Source organism: Chaetodon auriga, chromosome 8 (assembly GCF_051107435.1).
Source record: "Chaetodon auriga isolate fChaAug3 chromosome 8, fChaAug3.hap1, whole genome shotgun sequence".
Classification (NCBI taxonomy): domain Eukaryota; kingdom Metazoa; phylum Chordata; class Actinopteri; order Chaetodontiformes; family Chaetodontidae; genus Chaetodon; species Chaetodon auriga.
The window spans coordinates 9,046,284-9,067,433 of NC_135081.1; the positions used below are offsets into that span (position 1 = coordinate 9,046,284).

General features: G+C 41.7%; 1 protein-coding gene across 4 annotated transcripts in view; it reads right to left on the minus strand.

Moving 5' to 3' along the window:
* macf1b (microtubule actin crosslinking factor 1b) overlaps positions 1-21,145 on the minus strand; it is a 30,722-nt gene extending 9,577 nt beyond the window's left edge. The window contains exons 1-21 of one of the 4 annotated variants that reach the window (XM_076737299.1): positions 21,012-21,145; positions 20,692-20,808; positions 18,772-18,912; positions 18,592-18,650; positions 17,698-17,809; positions 5,833-5,889; positions 5,525-5,695; positions 4,770-4,936; positions 4,492-4,651; positions 4,299-4,383; positions 3,754-3,998; positions 3,237-3,356; positions 3,019-3,126; positions 2,699-2,917; positions 2,121-2,324; positions 1,780-2,011; positions 1,459-1,685; positions 1,245-1,367; positions 1,057-1,158; positions 465-566; positions 147-311 (exon numbers count right to left, since the gene is read on the minus strand). In XM_076737299.1, coding sequence (XP_076593414.1) covers positions 147-311; positions 465-566; positions 1,057-1,158; positions 1,245-1,367; positions 1,459-1,685; positions 1,780-2,011; positions 2,121-2,324; positions 2,699-2,917; positions 3,019-3,126; positions 3,237-3,356; positions 3,754-3,998; positions 4,299-4,383; positions 4,492-4,651; positions 4,770-4,936; positions 5,525-5,695; positions 5,833-5,889; positions 17,698-17,809; positions 18,592-18,650; positions 18,772-18,912; positions 20,692-20,808; positions 21,012-21,071 — 2,976 coding nt within the window. In that variant the 5' untranslated portion in view covers positions 21,072-21,145. Of the gene's footprint in view, positions 1-146; positions 312-464; positions 567-1,056; positions 1,159-1,244; positions 1,368-1,458; positions 1,686-1,779; positions 2,012-2,120; positions 2,325-2,698; positions 2,918-3,018; positions 3,127-3,236; positions 3,357-3,753; positions 3,999-4,298; positions 4,384-4,491; positions 4,652-4,769; positions 4,937-5,524; positions 5,696-5,832; positions 5,890-6,099; positions 7,985-9,707; positions 10,743-17,697; positions 17,810-18,591; positions 18,651-18,771; positions 18,913-20,691; positions 20,809-21,011 lie in introns of those variants that run through there. The other 3 variants (XM_076737298.1, XM_076737296.1, XM_076737297.1) reach the window with 3 other exon arrangements.
* Positions 21,146-21,150: the final 5 nt, after the last annotated feature.

Consider the following 21,150-nt stretch of genomic DNA (forward strand, 5'->3'; position numbering starts at 1 on the left):
TTTCGTTTTCCAGCTAAGCGTAATTTCTAATGGACTACGTCTGTTGTTGAAGTAACATCTAATTATCATAAATAACATTGTGCATATAGTGGATTACAATGGCATACTTACATTAATATTACATAATGATATTGGCAGATTCTCACCTGTCTGCCAACAGTCTCTGACTCCAAGCTGTCCCAGCGCTGTCTGAAGTCACACAGTGGTGAGACAGAGCCTGGACGCTCTGAGCCCGGAGACAGCCGGCACACAAAGCGATGGTTCAGGCTTTCTATCTCTATTTTCTTCTGATAAAGTTCTCGCTTAAATTCCTGAAAGCAAAAATGAATACAGAGCACATGTTTGGACTTACATTAAGTTAGATAGTCACAACTGATGTGTTTCATAAATACAACACACATATCCAAAAGCAACAACATAACTTTGATCACTGGTCATGGGAGTAATTCAGCGTATGAACTCACCTTGAGATCACATAGCTGCTCTTTGACTGATTCCAGGTCAGTTCCAACCATGAACTCTTCAGTAGACCTCAGCTCAGCAGACTTCAACCACTCAAAAAGACCCTATTAGCAAAACAATAGAGTGTCCATTAAAGCACAATAAATTAGACATTGTATAGTCACTCAGCTATGTTCCACTCAGCCCTGAATTCTTGCCATATTGTATGATTTTAACAAAGAAGAAATTTTCTTCTCCAAACAGCCAAACATGTAACCCTGTTGGTATATACAGCTGGAGACATTTCAGATTTTTCTTTCGATACTGTCTGACACAGTTTGCACCATTAAACTCATTTGCCTTTGGCTGAGGACCACACAATCTGTCAGTCCCCCATAAGTGAGGCTACAGGGAGTAACAGTCTGAACTCAACCACTGCAACAAAATAAAAGACCAGCTTTGTCACTGGCAGGATGCCATAACTCTGCTTGAGTCAGTGGTTGGTGGCCAAAGTGTCCTGTTTGATGCGCTGATATGTTTTGACACTGACCAAGAGATATTGTATATTGGTATGCATGTACACATAATACAAGTATATACTGTACTGACACACACCTGCATAGTGTCTTGATAATGTAGTGCCATCTGCAAGGACTCCTCCAGCTTTTTGTGACATTCGCTCCACAGTTTGCTCAAGTTGTTCCATGTGCAATAGAGCTTTAAGACAGCAAAAAGACAAGGTTTCAAGTTAGCTGTCACGACATTGTGAATTAAAAATGATTTGATTTAAATGTATGTCGTACTTCATCCAGACTCTTTGTGACATCTGGTTTGTCTGTATCCCCACATGCTGACATCAGGTCCATTCCCAAAACGCCAAGAGTGTCCAGATCTCCCTGTAAACTGTCAATATCCTCCCTGAGAGTCTACAGGTTGAAAGGATGGAAAAGATTATATAGTGTCTTACATAAAACAATGTTTCTTTGTCACAATTTCTTTAGGAACCTCCAGACAAACCTGCATGGTTTCAAGGCTCTGGCGGATTGTTTCAGAATCTGTCCGGCTAGAATTGAGATCCAAAACTGCCTGCTGAGCATCACTGAGCGCTGCCGTGACATCGTTGACATCACTCCAGAACTTCAAGGCCAGATCCAAGAGTTTGAGCAGCCAGATTTCCCTCTCCTGGGCCTGAGCATGTGTCTCATCCCACATCTGGGACAGGCTGGACACTCGCTCCTGGATTGCTAATATCAAATGGATATAACAGGGATATTTCTTAGACTCTGCCCTTTAAGTACAGTAGAGTATCTTCTCTGTATACAAACATGATCACATTACCTGTGCCAACGGAGCCATCACCAGCTGCCCGGGTGTTAGCCAGCAGCTCATCTGCCTGTGTCTTGACACTGCCAAGGCCCAGCTCCAGCTTGGATAGCTCAGTCAGGGTGTGTTTGTTGTCCTGCAGCTGCTCCTGGATCCTTGGGGTGAGGCCTTGAAGAGAGCTGGGAGTCTGTATCCGATTGCGCAGGCGGTCAAGACTCTCTCTGATAAGGGTCATCCTCTCATTCAGCTACAGGTAAAAGAAAATATGTATAAGTTGTGCACATATATGTATTTGTGATATTTTGCCAAGTGCACAGCTGTTCAAAACATTTTCTGCTTTATTCAAACCTTCTCACCTGGGTGAATCGAGGCAAGGACTCCTCTAGTAGATTAGCACTCTCTCTGACACGGTCTCTGATGGCTCTATGCTGCTCCTCGGCCTCTGTAGCCTTTCGACTGAACTCGTCCCCCTGAATGGGGTTTAGTTCTGACAAGCGTTTTGCCAGAGAGCAAAGGCGTGCAATCAAGGGTCGGTGTTCTGCTATAGACTCCCTCAGACCCTGAGCAGAAGAGAGATAAAAAGAGAGAATTAAAAACAATGTGGGGAGCAGAGCTTTTTCAGAAAGAACCTGATTTGGGTTTTCATTTTTTCATCCCTAAAATGAGTTGAAATAAATCACATTGTCTCAATTTCGTGGCATACCTGACAAAACTGATATGCCTTTATAGGACACTGGTGGAAAAGTACCCTGTCAGGAAGTAGATTATATTAATGAACTGTACTTGAGCAGAGAGAGCTCATTTACCCAGAAGAAAATGGTGGCAGTATGTGAAGTATGAAAGAGCTTCTTTGTTAAACAGGGCAAAAGGGGATGATAAAAAAGAGAAAAGAGAAAAGCTGGCACTCTAATGTGGGGAGGCAGGTTTCTTATACCTGTAAGAGGTCCTGTTGTTCCCGAAATGCCTCATAGCTAATTGTGCTCAGGGAGAGCTGGCCAATTAGGGTTTGAGTTTCTTCAAGCCAGGGCGAAACCTCAGCAAGGCCCTCTGAGAACTGGATAAGAAGTGACTGAGCATGCTCAAGCTGCAGGACCACATGGGAGTTGGTGGCTGAGGTGGTGTTGCATTGTTCCTGTAAGGCCTCTAATGGGGTCTGCATTGAGAGGTGAAGAAATTCAACTTTCAATATCAAAAGTTTTACATTTATTTACATTCGAAGTATAACGGTTGCATTAAATGAAGTGCGAACAGTACCCGCAAATCGCCTGTGTCTCCTTCATCACTGTATGTCAGCAAGATTTCAGCAATCTTCACCATCTTCTCAATGTTGAACCTGTGCTGCAGAATCTCCACTGCCAAAATCTGTTTAGAAGACATCAAATGAACTGACGGATAATGATGACAATGACAAATAACACAAATGCATGAAGTTTTTTAGTTATCATTCAGTAACATTTGTACAATGTCCTTACCTTCTGCTCATAGAGTTGTTCTGCTATGAGCTCTGGCTCCAGATTAATTGTTTTCAGCTTTTCAAGACTAAGCGCTGTGTCTCTGAACCAAGCCATCTCCTTCACCACTGCCTGTTCCAGCTGATAAGATCAAAATCAGCCAGAGTTAATGATTTCAGTTAATAGTCATAAAATTGTGATTAACTTTTTTCCTAACAGCAAATTGACACCCTCTTTCAAGTCTTTGTACTAAATGTACTGTGCTGTTTTGAAATCACAGGTTAATTTAGGTACATATTGATGACATGACAGCAACTTAAAAAAGTCATTCTAACATGATAAAGCTAGTGAGAATCAGCTAAGTTTAGCAATTTGTTCTTTTCATAAAAAAACTTGTATATAAAATAAATAGGTATATGCTGAAGTCACAAATGTGCAAATTAGCACATGACGTAATCTGGCTACATCTGGGGACTTTTCGAATGGCCTTTGAAACTGGAGTATCTGACTGGCTCACACGATTGTGTGGAAACATTACCCTTTGTCTCTCAGCTGCACATAGTACTGCATCTCCTGCATGAGTCTGCACTCCTGCTGCACCCAGGAGTTCCCTCTCAATGCGGCCCAGCCACAGATGGAGGTCCTCCTGGCTGGAGGTACAGCGACTGGAGGCTTCCAAGGCCTGCTCCAGCCTCTGCAGCACATCCAGACTACTTAGACTCAGCACAGAACAGTGGATACGCAGAGCATCCATCTTCTCTTGTACCTGCTGGGCTTCCTCCTCTGAAACAAAGGACAACACTGAGCATATCAGCAGCCTTAGGGTAAGACCAGTACTTTTTGCAGATATTGACAATACTCAAAATCAGTGAAAGACAGTGCTTGAGAATGATAGGATGCACTTTATTTATTGTAATATTAATAACAAATTTAACATTTTACTGTGCAATGGCATGCTATTGCTACTGGCAGATTTAGAACAATATTAGCATTGGTAAATTAGAGATAATTTAAAACAAATAATTATCCAACCTCAACAACCATACTATGCCCATTAACTTTTACCATATGAAGTGTGATCACCTGAAACTGCTTCAATCAGATCATGTCCTGACTTTTGTATTTTCCCTAGATCAGAGGTTTTGACTTGAATCTCTTTAACAACAGCCTAAAAGACAATGAAAACATGTTAAAAACTTAATTACCTATCCAAACAACGAAATGTTTATTCACTCTACAGTATGTGTAGTTGAATTATACATGGTAGATTTCCAACCTTGGCCCTGTCTGTGGCCTCTGAGAGGTGCAGCATCACTCTCTCTGCATTGCGTAGTTCAGCAAGGGTCTGTTCCACAGATATGAGCCATTGCTGCAAGCTGTCAACTCCTTCCTGGAAGACCTGGGCCCTGGGTAGGATAAGCTCCAGACTCGCTCTCCTACCAACAACAACATGTCCACTGATTTTAACTATTGGTAAGTACATTGTGTAATTGTGTATTAGTAGTAGTTAGTAGGCCAAATGAAAGTGTGGCATTGCCAGTAAAAGCAGCTGACCTTTGTTCTGCCTCCAGCTGTAAGGCCTCCCACTTCTGCTTGAGAGTGGAGAGCCTGACCTTTGCCTGTTCCCCCTCCTCTCCTGGGTGGGCCTCCACCAACCGAGGGCCCTCCAGCATCATAGAGTCCATACTACGCCTTCGGTCTGTCAGGAGGCGCTGCAAGAGCTGGAAAAGAGCCATTCTTCATGAAATTAAAAAGGCTTATTACAGATGGAGTGAAATTAAATGTTACCCCTATTTGGAAAGACAGAAGCTTCAAGAAAAAGGATACTTAAAAGCCCTCAAAGAGAAATCAAAAGTTCTCATCAGGACTACAGAAAATGTTTACCTCATATTTGATGTTTAATTTCGGAGAGATGGCATTGCTTGCAGTAAGAATTGACATTTACCAAAGCCCCATTCTTGTTTTTTCTGTCTTTGTGACAGAATTCCTGTCTCATGTGTCAAGCTTACATTGTTAAGAGCCGGGCAGGTTTCACCTCACCCAAAGAGCTCACAATGGATGTGATTACAGCTGAAAGGTGAGAGACTTCCCTACTTCTTTCATACCCCCAGCATATGTTCACAAAGACTCACTGAAGCCCATTGTGGCTATGAACACCACCCATTCACCACTGAATACAACTGAATTTATATTATAAAGGGATAGTTGAGCATTTTCCATGACCTCAGCACACCTTTCCGGGTGAACCTTTCAGGGCTTTTTTTTTTTTGAACAAGAAATTAGGTGAAATGATGTTGGTGATAACAAACCTTTTGTTCTTGGAGCTGTGCCTTAACCACTTTGACCTCAGAGGATGGGGGTTTCTGATTGGCTGTGAGCTCCTCTATCTCACAGACCCATGTGAGCAAAGCTTCCAGGTTTTGGTCAAATGTCTCAGAATCTGTTGACACATCCCTCAGTGCCAATGCAGATCTTGTTCCCTTGAGAAAGACCATGATATAGTATTAGCTCAATCAATGAATGAAAATACCGTAGTACTGTGTTTCCATTTAAATCACAACCAGTTTCACTATTGCAACACAAGCAGAAATTAGTTAAGGGTAAAAGCAAACAGTACCCTCCATCTATCCAGGCTGGAATCCTGGTCTGAGCTTGAGTGTCCATCACTTTGGAGCTGCAAAATAAAAACAGTCGACATGTTGTTTCAATTCATAAAATCAGTGACCAACCACAATGTCTCAGAGATAAAACATTGCTTTTAAAGAAGGATTCGAGGTGAGAAGAGGTAAGAATTTTAAGTTCAGATGAGAAGAAGAAAGAATGAAATGGAGTACAAGGATAAAGAAGAGATTTGTTATGTTTGACAGCTGGTGTTTCAATCAACCTCAGCAAGTTCCTCGGCGACACCATTCAGGACTCTAACAGTTCTGGTGACGATGGGGTCTTTTCCTTTGTCTCCAGATGGATACTCTGTCACTTCCACGATTTCAGTTACAATCGTCTCTGTCACCTCTGTCACCTCTGTAACCTCTCGTGATGCCAAAGTCTTCCAGGACCAGGGGCTTCCTTCTCTGGAGTCTCTCCTCTGGAAGCTGGCCCTCCTCTCTGTGCTGCTATTATCCGGGTGAGCCAGGGGGGATCTGGCAAACTCCGGGGGCACTGTTCTCCTTGTCAGTGTCCCATTTCGGGATGTTTTTATTGGAGAAGGGCTGCTGTGCCAGGCATTATCCAGAGTACTGGTGCTCCTGATTGTAGAGGCAGGAGAGCTGTGGAGGGGTTTGTCCGAAATTGGAGTGTGAGTCCCCTCCTGCCTCTTAAGATCAATTTCCTCTGCCTCCTTGTTGTTCTCCACCTCTCTTTCCTTTTTTGCATCCTCCCCTCCTTTGTCTTTGGCAGCCACTTCTGGTTTGGCCTCTCCATGTTGCTCCGGAGGCTGCCACTCTCTTCGTCGTTGGTAGCACTCCTTCAGGAAATCCTCATCTGATCTCACATGCTTGGACTTCTGGCCCAGGCAGCTGGGCCGGCTGATGAGGTTACCCATAATCCTTCAGCCCAGAGGCTAGTGAGGTAATAGGTGAGGTAAGGCCCCTTGGCCATGCATGCGGAAGATCCTTCAGCTACCTAAAATAAGACAAGGGAGTTCTGGGTCATCATGCAGTGAATAAGTGCTCATTGTGTAAATGAACCAAAAAAGAAAAAATATGCCACTGCTCTTCCATATTTAAAAGCACAACTTCCCTGCTAAAAAGCCACTAAGCACTGCTTTCCACTGCTTACATCTTCAGAAAACTCCTATGAGACAAAGTGAAACCACATCCTTAAGTTGCTAAATTGCTCTGCCAACATTGCCCTTTTCTTGGCACTGAAAGACCAGAGGGGACTATAGCAGAGATACTTGGCCTGGATATTCCCTGTCCCTTTGTCCTCCATTATACCACATACACACATGCTCCCCATCTATCTCACATCACCAACTGAAATATTCTGGGCTTAGAAATCAATGTGACAGGCTTGTCAAGGATCCCACTGTTGAGCCTGGCACGGAGAGGCAGTGGCAAACAGCCAGCTCTTTCTCTAAATCAGTCTGGACCAGTCCTGGGAAACCCGTTGAGAATCTGATCAAATATGACAACCATAAAAACACAGACATCGCCCCATTTCTCTGGGGTGACAGTCAGAGAGGGGGGTAGGAACATAGAGTGGCATGGGGGCACTCGGGGTAGTTAGGAAAATAACCACCAATCAACAGTATACCTCTGTGTGCAGTACAAGAGTTTTTATAAAAAAAAAAAAAAAAAAAGCTTTTCCATAATGATCCCCAAGTGGAGCTTGTAGAATATCAGGTTACTCTCTTCCTACAACACTGTTAAATCAAACAGTGATGTTTTCATCATCTTGTTTGGCCAAAATTATTATCTTACTGGAAAGACTCTCATCTCAAACTGTGTCAGCCTGTCTGTGCCCTCCTCAGCTCAGTGCCTACATTGTTTTGACAGAAGGGTTAAAGGTGAATGTAATTATCTTGGTCTAGAGGAGCTGAGGTGAGCCCATCAGGAGATCACAGGGAGGGCTCCTGTTGAGGGCAGGTCCTCCCTCTGAGGGGAGTTGGACCAAGCCATTCAGAATTATACAGGTCACCTCAGGTCATGTTTGGTGACTAAAGACCTATTGGTGGGCCAATATGGGTCAACAAAGGGGAAATTGGGATATTGGCGCAAACTATTAAGAAAGGATTTTTTTTCCTGGCTTGAAAATGCAGAAAAGATGGATTAATAATGCTGCATGGGTGCAGTATCATGTAACAGTCATGCTGCAGGCAGACAAAATAATGCTGAATATGCAGCTCTCTTGTCTTTGCCAGCAGTTAGACAAAAAGAAACTCTGCAGTAACCCACTTTACATTTTGCTGCTGTCAATATCCACTCACTCAAATCAATCAAATCACATTTGTGCATCTCCCAAATATGAAACTAATTGTAATTAAGATATATCACAGCCTTTAACTAAATGAGAATCTACAGTAAAAAATGGACTAGTTTAATATGATGCCTCCATGTGCACTGGGCTTGTAAATTACCCACATCATGCAGAGCAGATGATGCAGTCAAGGGATCCACAGGGGAGGACACAGTCAGATCAGAGAGTGGTGCCCAGACAAAGCCCCAGCCCCTCGATCAATGATTACCCAGTTAGCTCAGATCACTGCCCAGCGGTCTCCTGAGGAGGGCAGAGAGAGTGCCTGTGGCCGTGTTCACATGGGTTAACAATTCAAGAAAGAGGGTGTGCCGTGTCTGGTTACTGCACCACATGTGTGGTCATTTGCTAAATTACATGGTTGCCTCTACAGTGATCTCACAGCAATGTATGTGAGGATATGCTGAGCCGCCCCATTAGAGTCCACATGGTGCACTACCAGGGAGATGTTATTAAAAATAAAAATACAAATATATTGTTTTATCAAGCCTGGGTCACTCAAATCCTGACAATATAATTAAAAAAAAGGCAATCCAATCATTTTATAGGAAGCTATTAGCGCTCTCATGGAAGAAAACAATGCCATGACCTACATCATTCTAAAATCAAAGCAAACCAGGAAAACCCTCTCAAAATGCCTCACGCCTGTATCTGATCTGTACCTCTTACTCTCTACCATAATGATACCAGGAGGACAACCAGTTAACCACAGAACCACTCCACCATTTGACTCATATTGCGGATGACCTAGCCATCCCATCACTTAACCTATTTTAAAATGGCCCGTAATTCAGCCCAACCCTTTCTCTGCTCTCAACACTGATTTATGATACATGACTGCAGCCCATTTCCTGATGAATTTAATTACAACCATAGTATAGGGGCTTCTCCATGGTATGGCAAAATAAATACAAAAAAAAAAAAATCCAAATATTATTGTTCGGAAGAAAGCGAAGACTTCACATTTCCTTTCTAATTCATAATCAAAATCTCAATATGGGAGGCATGTGTATGTGTATATATTCAAGTGTTCAGCCTCACCTCTCATATCCAAATCTTCATCATATATATGGCATCAATTGACCCATTTACATGTTTCAAGAAGCACTGCATAGGTGAGTTTGTAATTAGCAGCAGAACAATAATCATCAGTCACAACAGTAGAGCCTCATAATGTTGTGTCACTGCTGTATGTCTTCCCCTCTTAAGGGAGGTCCTGAAGTAGCAATCATGGTAGTGGTCCCTAATCAAGAATGGCAGCTGTTCATTCACCCATGAGACTCATAACATTTTAGGGTGGATATTGTACAAGGTCATATATTCACCTCAAAGACAGTCCTCTAAACATGCAGCACAGCTACTGTACAGAATCAAATGGCAGCATGGTTTTGGATTTGAATGAATAGTTAGTGAAAATGTCTGCTGAGGTATGTTAATCAGAATTGTGAATCCTTTTCATTAAATACAAGATAAGATGCTGTTCACAAAGAACAAAGTGTCAAAAAAAAAAGTACTTACAGCAGAGTGATCCATTCACACTGATGAAATATTTCATTGCCTCCTGCTCTTGTACTTTTCACATGCTTAGAATAAGTACAGAAAATCCCCAGTCACAACTCATTCACTGTCACATGGCTCCCTCAATCACTGACCAGCAAGGTCCAAAAGCAAACTCTCCCTCAGCCAATCCTGGGTTACTGGCAGTTTTGGCGGTTTGAAGTGTACGTGAACCACACTTACCCTGAAGCACAGTTGAGCCAAACAGCATGAGTAAAGGAATCCAGCCAGTCCTCAATCACCATTCAAAAAGGAGAGAAAGGGGGGGAAAATCCAGCTTTGTTTGAGCATCCTTTGAACGGCCTCCCAGCTCCAACATCCCAAACTGAAGGCTCCTCACACACACATACACACGCATACTCCCTTCAACGCACACTCAATCAAGTCCACTCATTCACACATGCCCACATACAAACACACTTTCTAAACACATGCCCTGATAACTCATGCTCTTCCGTTGCCCACAGTCACAGGCAAACAATGTCCTCCTCTCCCCTCACAGTGCACCCCTCCCCTCCCCTCACTTCTCCTCCCACCAGCTCTGCTCCTCTCCCTTTCTTCTTTGTTGTGGGAGCTGTGATAGAGGAATTCCTTCCTTGTTAACGCCGCCGATGGGATAGTGCGCCCAGATGGAGACAATGTATTCCAACGGCTCAGTTGAACTCCCACAGTCCCCAGCCAAGAGCAGTTTTCACATGGAGGTCAGATTGTGTCAGTTCCATATAACGACAAGGCGGTGGCATTCTCACCAGCGCTGCCGCTGCTGTTCAGGTTGCTCCTGTACCAGGCAGCTTGGCGGCAAAGTGCCCTCTTTACCTTCCCCAGGCTTTTTCTCTCACTCTCTCCCCCATCTCATCCAACAAAGCCCCTCCTCTGGGTCTGACTGTGGCTCAGAAACTCCATGCTGCTTCGGCTTGAAAAATGGGATGGGTGGGGGGCAGAAAAGGGAGAGTTTTCTAAAGACCCCTGGGCCGCCCTCGGAACATTCACATGTTAAGTGACAGCTGCCTCAGCCCGTTCCCTCTCTCGATGGTGAGAGAGAGAAGTGCAGGCTACAAAAGAGTGGACCCACACCCACCCTGCTACCCACCCACTCACCCACAGCCCCCTTGCAGTCCCCCTATCCCCATTCAGAGTCAGTGCAGCAGTCTCCACAGCAGCAACAAAGACGACTAATTACTGTAAAACATCTCAGATTACTTTTCAACTCACTTCCAGCCATTGCAACCCCAGCGCATAAACAAAGAAGCTGGAAGCAAACACACACACACACAAAATAGAGAGCAATGGGAAGATAATGCTGAGTCTTTTCTCTGCTTTTGGCATGGAAAAGCAAAGGAAGGACCCCTATGGTGAAATTCTATCATTCTCCATTTCAATAAGTCACAATATTTGCCTTAAAAATGCAGAACATCAAGCATACTGTATGCAAACACCATTACAGCAACATTTACTGACATTTTCTGGTGTTGAGCTCAACCATGTGAACATTTTCTGTTAAATATATTTCAAGAGTTTATATAGATATGAGTTATGGGAATAACATTGCTTTTTATATAACGGAAATACCTCTGGACATGATATCATGTGGAGGTGCGCTAAAACCCAACAGAAGCACGCATACAGGTGACTGTCTTACAAAGAGTGTTTACGCTCCAAAACCTGCCCTCTTTATTCCTTTCTGTCTATCTCCAGCCAACCAAATAATCAATCAATCAACTGATCCACCAAATGCGTGCGTGCATGTACAGTACACACACCCACACACTCTCTCACACTCTGTCTTGCCAATAAAACAAACACACAGATATGCAGGCATGCACGTATAAGCCACTCAGCATCCCTCCCTAATCCACAAGGTCACTCATTTGAGTGTGAGGATGAGTTAAAACATCTGAAGGGGGACAAAATATTGATTTTTTTCATTGAACACTTTGTGCTGTAATTTCTTACAAAGGTATCATTTGCCTGCATTTAATCTCTCAGCCAGTGCAACCAGAAATGATAATACCATCAATGGGTATGAATGAATCTTCATTTGCTTCTCTGCTTCCATTCCACCATGCAAACACATATATCACCTCTTAAAATATCATATTATCAATACGGCTCGCTCCAGTGTAAAGTGCCTTCTGTGTTACATGTGAGTGGAAACGTCTTTGAACCTGTCAATGCAAATGAGATTTCTTCAGCATGAGATGTGTACAGTCCTGATTTATTCAGTGTGGGTCACAGGATCATAATGTCCATTAACAAGACTTGAGTCCAGTATATTGTGCAGGAGCTTCACGCAGGATGTGAATTAAACACAACTGAAGATAAAAGTTTTGTAATTTTAGATTCTGTCAGATTGGCATATTAGTTTAAAGTTGGAATTGAATTTTGAAGGCTGTGCCACTAAAGAAGATGAAGAGTTTACAGCAGCGGTGCTCAACTAGATTTGTCCAAGGGCCAGAATTTTGTCTAAGCAGACGCTGTGTAATAAAAAATATTACATTTATCTAGGCCAAATTAGATTATTATTGTTTATTGCTTCACTTTCTTACAAATTAACTTTATTTTTATTTGCCTATATCAGTGTGAATAAAGAAAGAAAATTCATAATGATAACTAGATATGCAACTAGAAATTATGCTCAGACTTCCACCAAGGAGGCAGTCAGTGCTCACTACAAAACCCACGGTTCAACTACCAATGAATGAGTTCTTATCTCAACAAAAATCCCAGAAAGCAAAAGAGAATACTTAGTTTGATATTCAATAATTAGTAATGATGATAATCAGCTTGTGTCAAACAGGACACGGGTCCTGGTCTCCTGGGTGACAGTCCCATCCAGCCACCCAACCTCCTCATTATTTGAACTTTTGCACCTTTTATATTACATCACCTTGCTCTGAGCATCTAATATTATTGTGGATAGATGGGACATACTGGGTTTACATTGGAGTTACTTCAAAGCCTGCACATTTGTTGAGGCAGCGAGGGGTGTGACAAAACATTGGTATTTGACAACCTAGAAATGAGTACCTCACCTAAAGCACACATCAGGGGAGGGGATCATGAAATTCAGTGGATTTCATCCTCTCAAGACCATAAATGTCTGTACAACATTTCATGAAAATCCATTAAATAGTTGTAGATATTTCTGTGTTTGCAAAAGTGGTGGACGGACAAATCAATATTGCCATCCCTTGAATCATGCTGCTGTCATTGTTCAAAACCACATCATGTGACTTTTCTTTTTAAGGTGGACAAGATGAGGCTTTGCTATTAGTAGTGAAAGACATACATTTTTCGGCCAGTTGGCACAGACGGTGCCTAATTAAGGATTTGAGAAAACTGCTGAAGTCTGTGGCATGTAAGCCTCACTTTACGGCTGACAACATAAACTCTTGCATGTAAATATTTACTACCTCAGTTCTCTTGTAAACTCTTGTAAACGAGTCTATATATAAAAAAAAAAGCTAAAAAAAACAAGCTGTTAATTCTGCTTTGAAGCTACTTCAGGTTTTCACGACATTACTGCCCATTTCTGATCCCCGTACCCTCTTCCAGCCTCAACTTATGCAAATGTAGATAAAAAAAAAAACAAAGGAGGAGAAAAAAGAAAACTGAAAATGCCTGTCACTGTGGCCTACGAGAGAGAGAGAGTGAACTGAATAGAATGACCCCTGCAGGGTCAAGTTATTTAACCCCTGAGTATCCCAGTGCTGATGCAAGAGTTCCCGGTCTCTCCGTACCTCAATAGATGTCCTGTATGTCACAATCCTGTGGTGTACGGTAGTATAAAAACCAGAGTATCCCACATCCTTAACACTTTTAGCTGACAAGATGCAGCTCAGACAGTTTAGCTGTAAAAAACACACATAAGCTCACAGATAGCTGTTTCTTTGGGTCACTCGGAGGGCTAATGTCTTTAGCTGTTTAATGAGCAAGTAAGGCCCACATCCCCCGTCCCCCCTTTCTTTATCTGAAAGGAACTGGCGGTGATGAGGCACCACGTTGCCAGGAAGACATTGTTGTAAAACCATGACACCTGATCCCAGCTTTCAGCTTCCTGCAGCCCCCTCTGTACTAATTAAATGATTTTGCCAAAATTCTCTGCTCTCCATTTCACAGTGGGTGCACACAGAGCCTGCACACAGTTCTTAAAAGACAAGAGCTGATGTGATTGAAGAGCAACTGGCACACAGAGCTATGCAGTGATGCAATACGCTGCTACTTAGAGAAAAAAAAAAAAAAAAAAAAGCTCATCTTTCCATTGTCAGCAGCTCTCATTATCCTTCCAAAATGCCTGTGATAATGGAGTGGACACAGGTTGGGAGATAGAAGGAAGTGAGTTTCCAAATTAATGTGATTCCAAATTAGTGTCCAATGGGAGCCTAAATTTGATCAAAGATCCCATGTGCCAAAGGGCCAAAGAAAAAAGATTCATTTTACAGGCTTGTTTCCCCCTCCTCTGCTATCTCAACCTCTCTGCTGCCTTCAAATTAAATAAGACCTCAATGGCTCCTCTACAGAACATGGTAATTAGGCCTCTTCATGAGACATGAAAAAAAAAAAAATGTGTGGGTCCCTTTTCAGGGTCGATCCCAAAGCACCATTCAACATGCACACTGTCATTTATCACCAAAAGAGGTCGCGTCCAAGAAATGTGAATAAAAGGCTGATGGGCTTCCCTACCGGGTTGCCCAGGCCATGATGGGCTGCCTGGATGCTGGATCACAGTCGTGGGTGAGACAAGGATTTAGCAACTCTGAGACAGAAGAGTTCAACTTCATCATCAGCTCGCGTTTGATTCAACTGCTCCAAGGAAGACAAGCCATAAGTCCCACATCTTCCATTGAGCACAGGAAGGCACGGGCAATAAAGCAAGAGGCCCCACACTGCCATTAATGCTGATGAAGTGTGTGAATCAAAAAATCTCTTATAGGAGAGATTACGTATAGCTGTACAAGATGAAAATCAATTTGACACACCACTGGATTCTGTACAATAAACAAGCTTACTTAAGTGCCATTCAGGCATCTTTCTTTATTCATTTGTCTTGTAGGTGATTCACAGCAATGAAAACAAGCCCCCCTTTTTTTGTAAAGGTTATGACAGCGTCTGAGGGAAGGGATGCTGTTTGCCGGCTGTCAGACACAGAGAGGAGAGGATAATAAGCTGTGATCTCTCACCCCTCTTCTTGGGCCTGTTTGTAAGTTGTGTGTACAAGGCTTATTTTGAGAGGCAGCATCTGCCACAGGCCCAGGGAAACCAGGGACCTTTAAAACACAGAGAGCCTTTATCCAGAAGAGCCTCATCAGCAGGGGGGCTGAGGAAGCAGAAAGAAGAACTACTGACCTTAACCTGACTGTCAAAGTGTGGAGAGTTGCTTTGACTCGTCAGCACCATGATGTTTTATTTTTATATCTTATTATTATGTCTGTTCAGTAGCTGTTTTGGAGCTTTTGATTGCAGCACAAAATCGTCCTTAAGCAAGTCTCTGCTTTGATGGTTCATAAGGTATGAATTTACAAACTGAATGGCATTTCCATCTGAAATGCTTATTACATTCTTGCTTGACAACCTCCCATTTGAGGATCATATTATGTACCCCAGTGTTCGTGGGAAAAACAGTTTAAGATGTGCCAGTGCATGCCTTAAGGAGCAGGTGTGTGTCCCTCTCCTGTGTATTGTAGAAGGGTCTGTATATGGGGGGCTGCTGAGGGATGTCCTCATTCATGCTGCTAACTAACGAGTCCCTCAGGCCCAGACTGAAACCAGCAGTGCAGCAGACTAACAGCATTACCATGACAAAGGTCTGTGGTCGGATGCAGTATGATAAAGGCATGGTAGAGATAAAAAAGACCCCCTTATTTCACACACTCTCACTGGAGGTCAGACTAAAGCTCTCCAAAGCATTGGAGCTTTCATGACGTGATAAGACATGCCTGTTCATCCTATGTGTCAGTCCCCAGGGAAACGGAGACAAAATGTAACATGTAAAAAGAATTTTTAACGAAGAAGAATGTCGTCTGATGAAGAATGTTTTTGTCAAAGCTCATCATGAGATGGTAATCAATGAGTTTCGACAAAGGTCATACGGGGTCAAACACGGATCGTATTTCGTCCCTTGGCCCTTTTTAACCACACAATCAATTAATGGCTCAAACATTCAGTCAGGACAATGGAACACATTTACTTCAATGGACCATATAACTAAATCAACCAAACCCAAATTTTACTTTAACAATAAAAACATCAAACACTCTTGATTCTTTGTGTAACTGATTCACGGCTCTATGAAGAAGTTGCAGTCACTCTTCACTGGGGATAATAAATGATTACCTCACCCTCTAACTGCACTATGGAGCTGCATCACGTTCATTTTTTGTACTAGAGAGTCTTTCAGTTGGTGCTGCACAAGAGATTAAGCTAAATGAAAATGTTTTTTTATCTAAAGGCTGAATTTATTCTTAAATGCACAATCCCACCATATGCTAAGACATAAAGTTACTGTTTTGTTGTTCCATTGTATGAATAAGCAATAATCAATAATCAATTAAGAAAAATCTGAGTTTTCTCACGGACAGAACTGCCTTGGAGATAGACAGGATCTGATTGGTTGAGTTAGACTGTCGGAGGAACATAAGGGTGACAGAAAAAGAGGCAAGAGGAGAAAATGCAATGCTAGTGCTAAGGTTAGCTTGTTAGCAAACCTGCTGACTGTCCATGAATACAAATAGATAAATATTTGATCAAAGTTCTGTCTTTGCCGTTCAAGCTTGTTATTTAGCAATGGCACTGCCCAGAATTACAGCCTTGACTGACAGTCTTTGCACAAATATTGGTACAAATGGTTGTATGACAAAATCTACAGTCGGTGTTCAATCAATGCCTCAATAGTCATATCAGACTGCTCTTACCAGAAAGATCTTGCTTTTCTTTTTTTCTGCCCTGTTGCCTCTTCCTCCCATCTGAGTCTAATGTCTTTTCAGTGTGTGCGCTCATGTGTGCAGAGGGCCTCCAATGCCAAGCACTTCTCTAGCCTGGCTGTCCAGGCCAGGCACAATGGAGCCGATTCCCCAGCCCCTCTGTCCCCCTGTGGCCTAAAGAAGTCTCCCTGCAGGAGTGGAGGAGGACCACCTCAGTATCCATCTGAGTATGTAAGACTTTGAAAAACCTCCACAATCCCTTTCCTCTTTTTCGTGACGCTCAATTAACTTCAGTGTTAGTGTACTGACCAGCATGACTCATTGGTTCATTTTCCTCTTTTTTTTTTTAAGACTCTCTTACCAAAATTTTGTCTGATATTTTTTACAGGTGTTAGAGCAATCTGCATTGATCCCCATAAGGAAAGTAGGATTTAGCATTAGGTAATGCAATAAGATTATCATTTGCTTCAGGCAAAATGGAATGTAAACAGAATTGCATTGTCATTGTGAACATGTTAGCATGCTGACATTAGCATTCAGCTGAAAGCACCTCTGTCTTATTACAGAGCCACTAACTCTACTGTAGAGTCCTGTTACATGATGATAACGCAGTGTTGTTGCATTGTTTCCCAGTGTGATGAGAACATAGGGCTCCACAAGTTTCTTAGTAGCCTTCAGAACAGCTGCAGTTGTTGGACACACACAATGAGGGAGAGTGAGACACAGAGCATAGACATGACAGATGGATTTCTTTGCATGTAGACAAGCTTGGCGAGGGTATAAAACCTCATTTGTGTTGTACATTTTGTACCAGGAGTTAGAATAATAAAGATAATATAGAAAACACAGCAATTTAAATTACGTACTCAGTGTGTTGTGGGGGAAAAAAAACAGCTGTCACATCAGACCAAGGATCAGATGAAACACATGTGCAGGTGCATTTCTGACGATGTTAGCATGGGATATGGTGAAATAAAATACAAGTGAAGAGAGGGACAACAGAAGGCAGACAGACTGTAAACCCAACTAACCCTGGGGTCCAGAGGGGGCAGCCTCATCTCCATGCTCTTCAGCCACTGTCTCAGTGCTCTGATTTGACCTCTAAACTCACACTGCCATTGACTCAAGTCCTCCTCGTCCCTCCTAAAACGGAGAGGAGCAATACAAAGTGTAAGAAGCTATAGTGACCACATTTTATAATCAAATATCTGAAACATATAATCAGGGAAATGGAGCACATGCACTAAAAAGGCCATGTTAATAATAGCCTTATGATTCAATATTTTTTGTACTGTCTGAAGCTCTTGGTTGTTATTCGCATTGCATTCATTGTGATACATTGTATTTGTGGAGTAGCTGTAAGACTCTGTGTTGTAACTGTGGTGGCAGAAAGCAGAAAATTGGGAGAACAGACACAATAGAAAAGTCATGACCTGTACTACAGCAGTAAGAGGTAAAACAAAGCCTTCAAGAATTATTACTCTTATCAAAGGATAATATAACCAGGGCTTAGAAAAATATCTCATTAGAGAGGCTTCTGCTCTCTCTGTCTGCTGGGCTGGAAACTCAGTCTTCCTGTTTCACTGTGTTTTGATTAAATGTTTTATACTGTGGCTCACTTCACAATTCATAGTGTCTTTGTGTTGCTGCAAATGCAGACTCACCGGTCTATAAAGCGGGTACAATGACCAACTGTCGTCACAGACTGTTTCTCTCTCTCTTTTTTTTTTTTTAATCTGACTGTTGGTGGCCACTTTCAGTCTAGCAGGTCTGACTTCAAAATCATTAGTGTTTCTATCAGACATAATCTCAAACTCCTGAAAAGTTGAATATTTAACTTGTGTAGATGCTCTGTCACTTCATCAAGGACACAAGTTACCTGTTATTGTGGCACTGTGTTGTGTAGAATGAATGAATTAGCATACCCAAATCTCTGATCCTGTGATGTGGGTGTTGGTGTTCCAAACAAAGCACTTCCTTCATCCTGCAAGAGACCATTGGGAAATATATATATACAAATGATCCTTGCACCACTTTGTGTGTTTAGCTTTACTGTAAACGGGATAAGATGATGTTAGCTTTTTTGCAGTCCTCTGTGTTCTTACCTCCCTGCCTCTGGCGTCTGATGCAGGGAGAGCTGGGAGGGAAAGGGTCAGATCAGAGTAGTCAAGGGAGCTGAGTGAAGAATTCTGTGAGGTGAATGCCCCGTTTCTTCTGTTGGCAGGCTCCTCCATCAAACCTAGTGGCTAATGTCGGCACATAGAGCAAAATATGTTTACATCTGGTATGATGGGATTTGGTGTAAATCCACATGCATACCAGGAAGGTGATGATTTAAATGAGGTTTTGGGGTCTTTTAAACTCTCATCAAAACACATTTCTAAAAGGTGTCATTATGTTGGGAGCTAGAACAGGTATTATATAGGTGGTATTGTATAATGATTGACTTTCAAAAACCTAGTCAAACCCATACCTAATCATTACAGGAAGCATAGACCTCAGTGGGATCATAACATGATCACTTGTAGAGCAAGTGTTGGACTAAGTCATTGTATTCCACCTGATTCATTGTTGGCTCCTTCAGGATGAGTGTGGGTCAGTCTAACACTGCCCTCATGTGGTCAACTACTGTGTTTTAATTTGATTTGAATGCAATTGTTTCTCCTTTAACATTCAGTGGTTATATGATTACATTGACTTTCTGTGCAGTGGCAAAGTAAACATTGGAAAGTCATGTAATTGTTAGAATATGTTTACAATATTCACATTATCCTTCATATACATTATATGGAAGACATCAAGCTTTCAGTTTCTTTATATATTTCTCAAATGTTAACACATTAAACTCGCTGCTTGACAACTGCTCTAACATTGTTGTGCTTAAAATAGAGGGATGAAAAATTGGCATTATGTGAAGTGGCTTATTTTCTATTTTCTTGTGTGTCTTTTGTTTTCCAATGTAACTTAAGGCAGCAGCACTGAAAAACAAACTCTGCTTTAAAAATAGCTTCAGGTATGAATGACAACAGGGCCTCTTCAGAGCACATTTATTTACAACATAGTGTTATGTCAGAACATACAACAGAATCCACTCACCATATCATTCAAAGCAAAATCTGCCCCCATAATCAAAATGAACCAGTTAGAGTTTATATATTGCTATAATTAAAATCAGCAGTTACATCTGCAGTTATTTTACACTAACATTTTCCCCAAATATCCTGTGTATAGTTAGTATAACATGCAAGGCAAATTCATAATATCAAAACTTGATGAAAACAAAATAAAAGGATTTACAGAGGTAAAACACTTGAAAAGATACATAACAGAAATGCTTGCTGTGGAAAAATAACTCAAAAGCAAAATAAAGCTTCAAGCTGTTTTTCAGTTTGCAAAGGAAATCTGTGGCAAACTGTCAACTGAAATGAGTTAATTTGATATAATACATACATTCATGCAATGTGGTGCTGTATCAAATATGTCAATTCTCCAGATGTATCTTATTAGCACTTTGGTTGGACTGAATTTACAGAGAGAGAGAATACAAAAATACACCCCGTGGACTTAAGAACAGCTAAATGAGGATGTGCTGTTTTACCACTACAGTTAATCCAAATTTAAATGAAAAAATACAAACAGATGTGTGTATGCTTTGGGAGTGTTTTCTAGAAAAAAAATTAGGACATGACAATATGAATATTGCTATTAGCATTCAAGTAATAATATGAAAAAAGGCGAATGAATGAAGAGCGTTCCTAGAAAGGCATCCCAAGATGGTCTCAGGTTGACTCTGCCTCAGCTTTCTTCAAATGTGATGTGCAATGGAAGAAAGGACATACTCAGTAGCAGATCTAGAAACAAAAGAAAATAACTATGAATTGAAATGAAATTAAATCAAACCATGCAGCGAGAAAAATACAAATTAAAAAAAACTGCAAAACAAATCTTGATGATGCTTAGCTTCATCCTTTGCAAATGAAATGGGACTAACACAATGTTCACTCAAAAACATTTATATACCATACCTGTGTAACTGTGTGAGGATGACATGGACTCACAAATCCATCCAAGTTGAAGGGATCGTGTGCTCTGGCCAACTGAGTATCTGTGCTCATATGCTGGATTCTGAGGGACTGAGGCAGCTGTCAAAACAACAGGATAAATAATAGCAATAATGAAAATTTGGAATAGAAATAGTTCACTAGTGATATCACCATGATAGTGTATAGGATAGGGAAAAATGATGTAAACAAATGGAATAATCTAGGCTCTGAGATGTGACCAAAATCAACTTTAGAAAACAGACAGCAAAAGGAACAAACAAACAAAACTAATATCAACTTACAAGAACCAAAATAATAGGAGGCAGGTCTGTATGGGAGGGCAGGATCAAGTCTGACATCATCTTGGGATTTACCAGGAACACTTGAATGATGGTGAATATAAAGAATCCAACATGTGGAGTGTGTAAAACAATAGTGTAA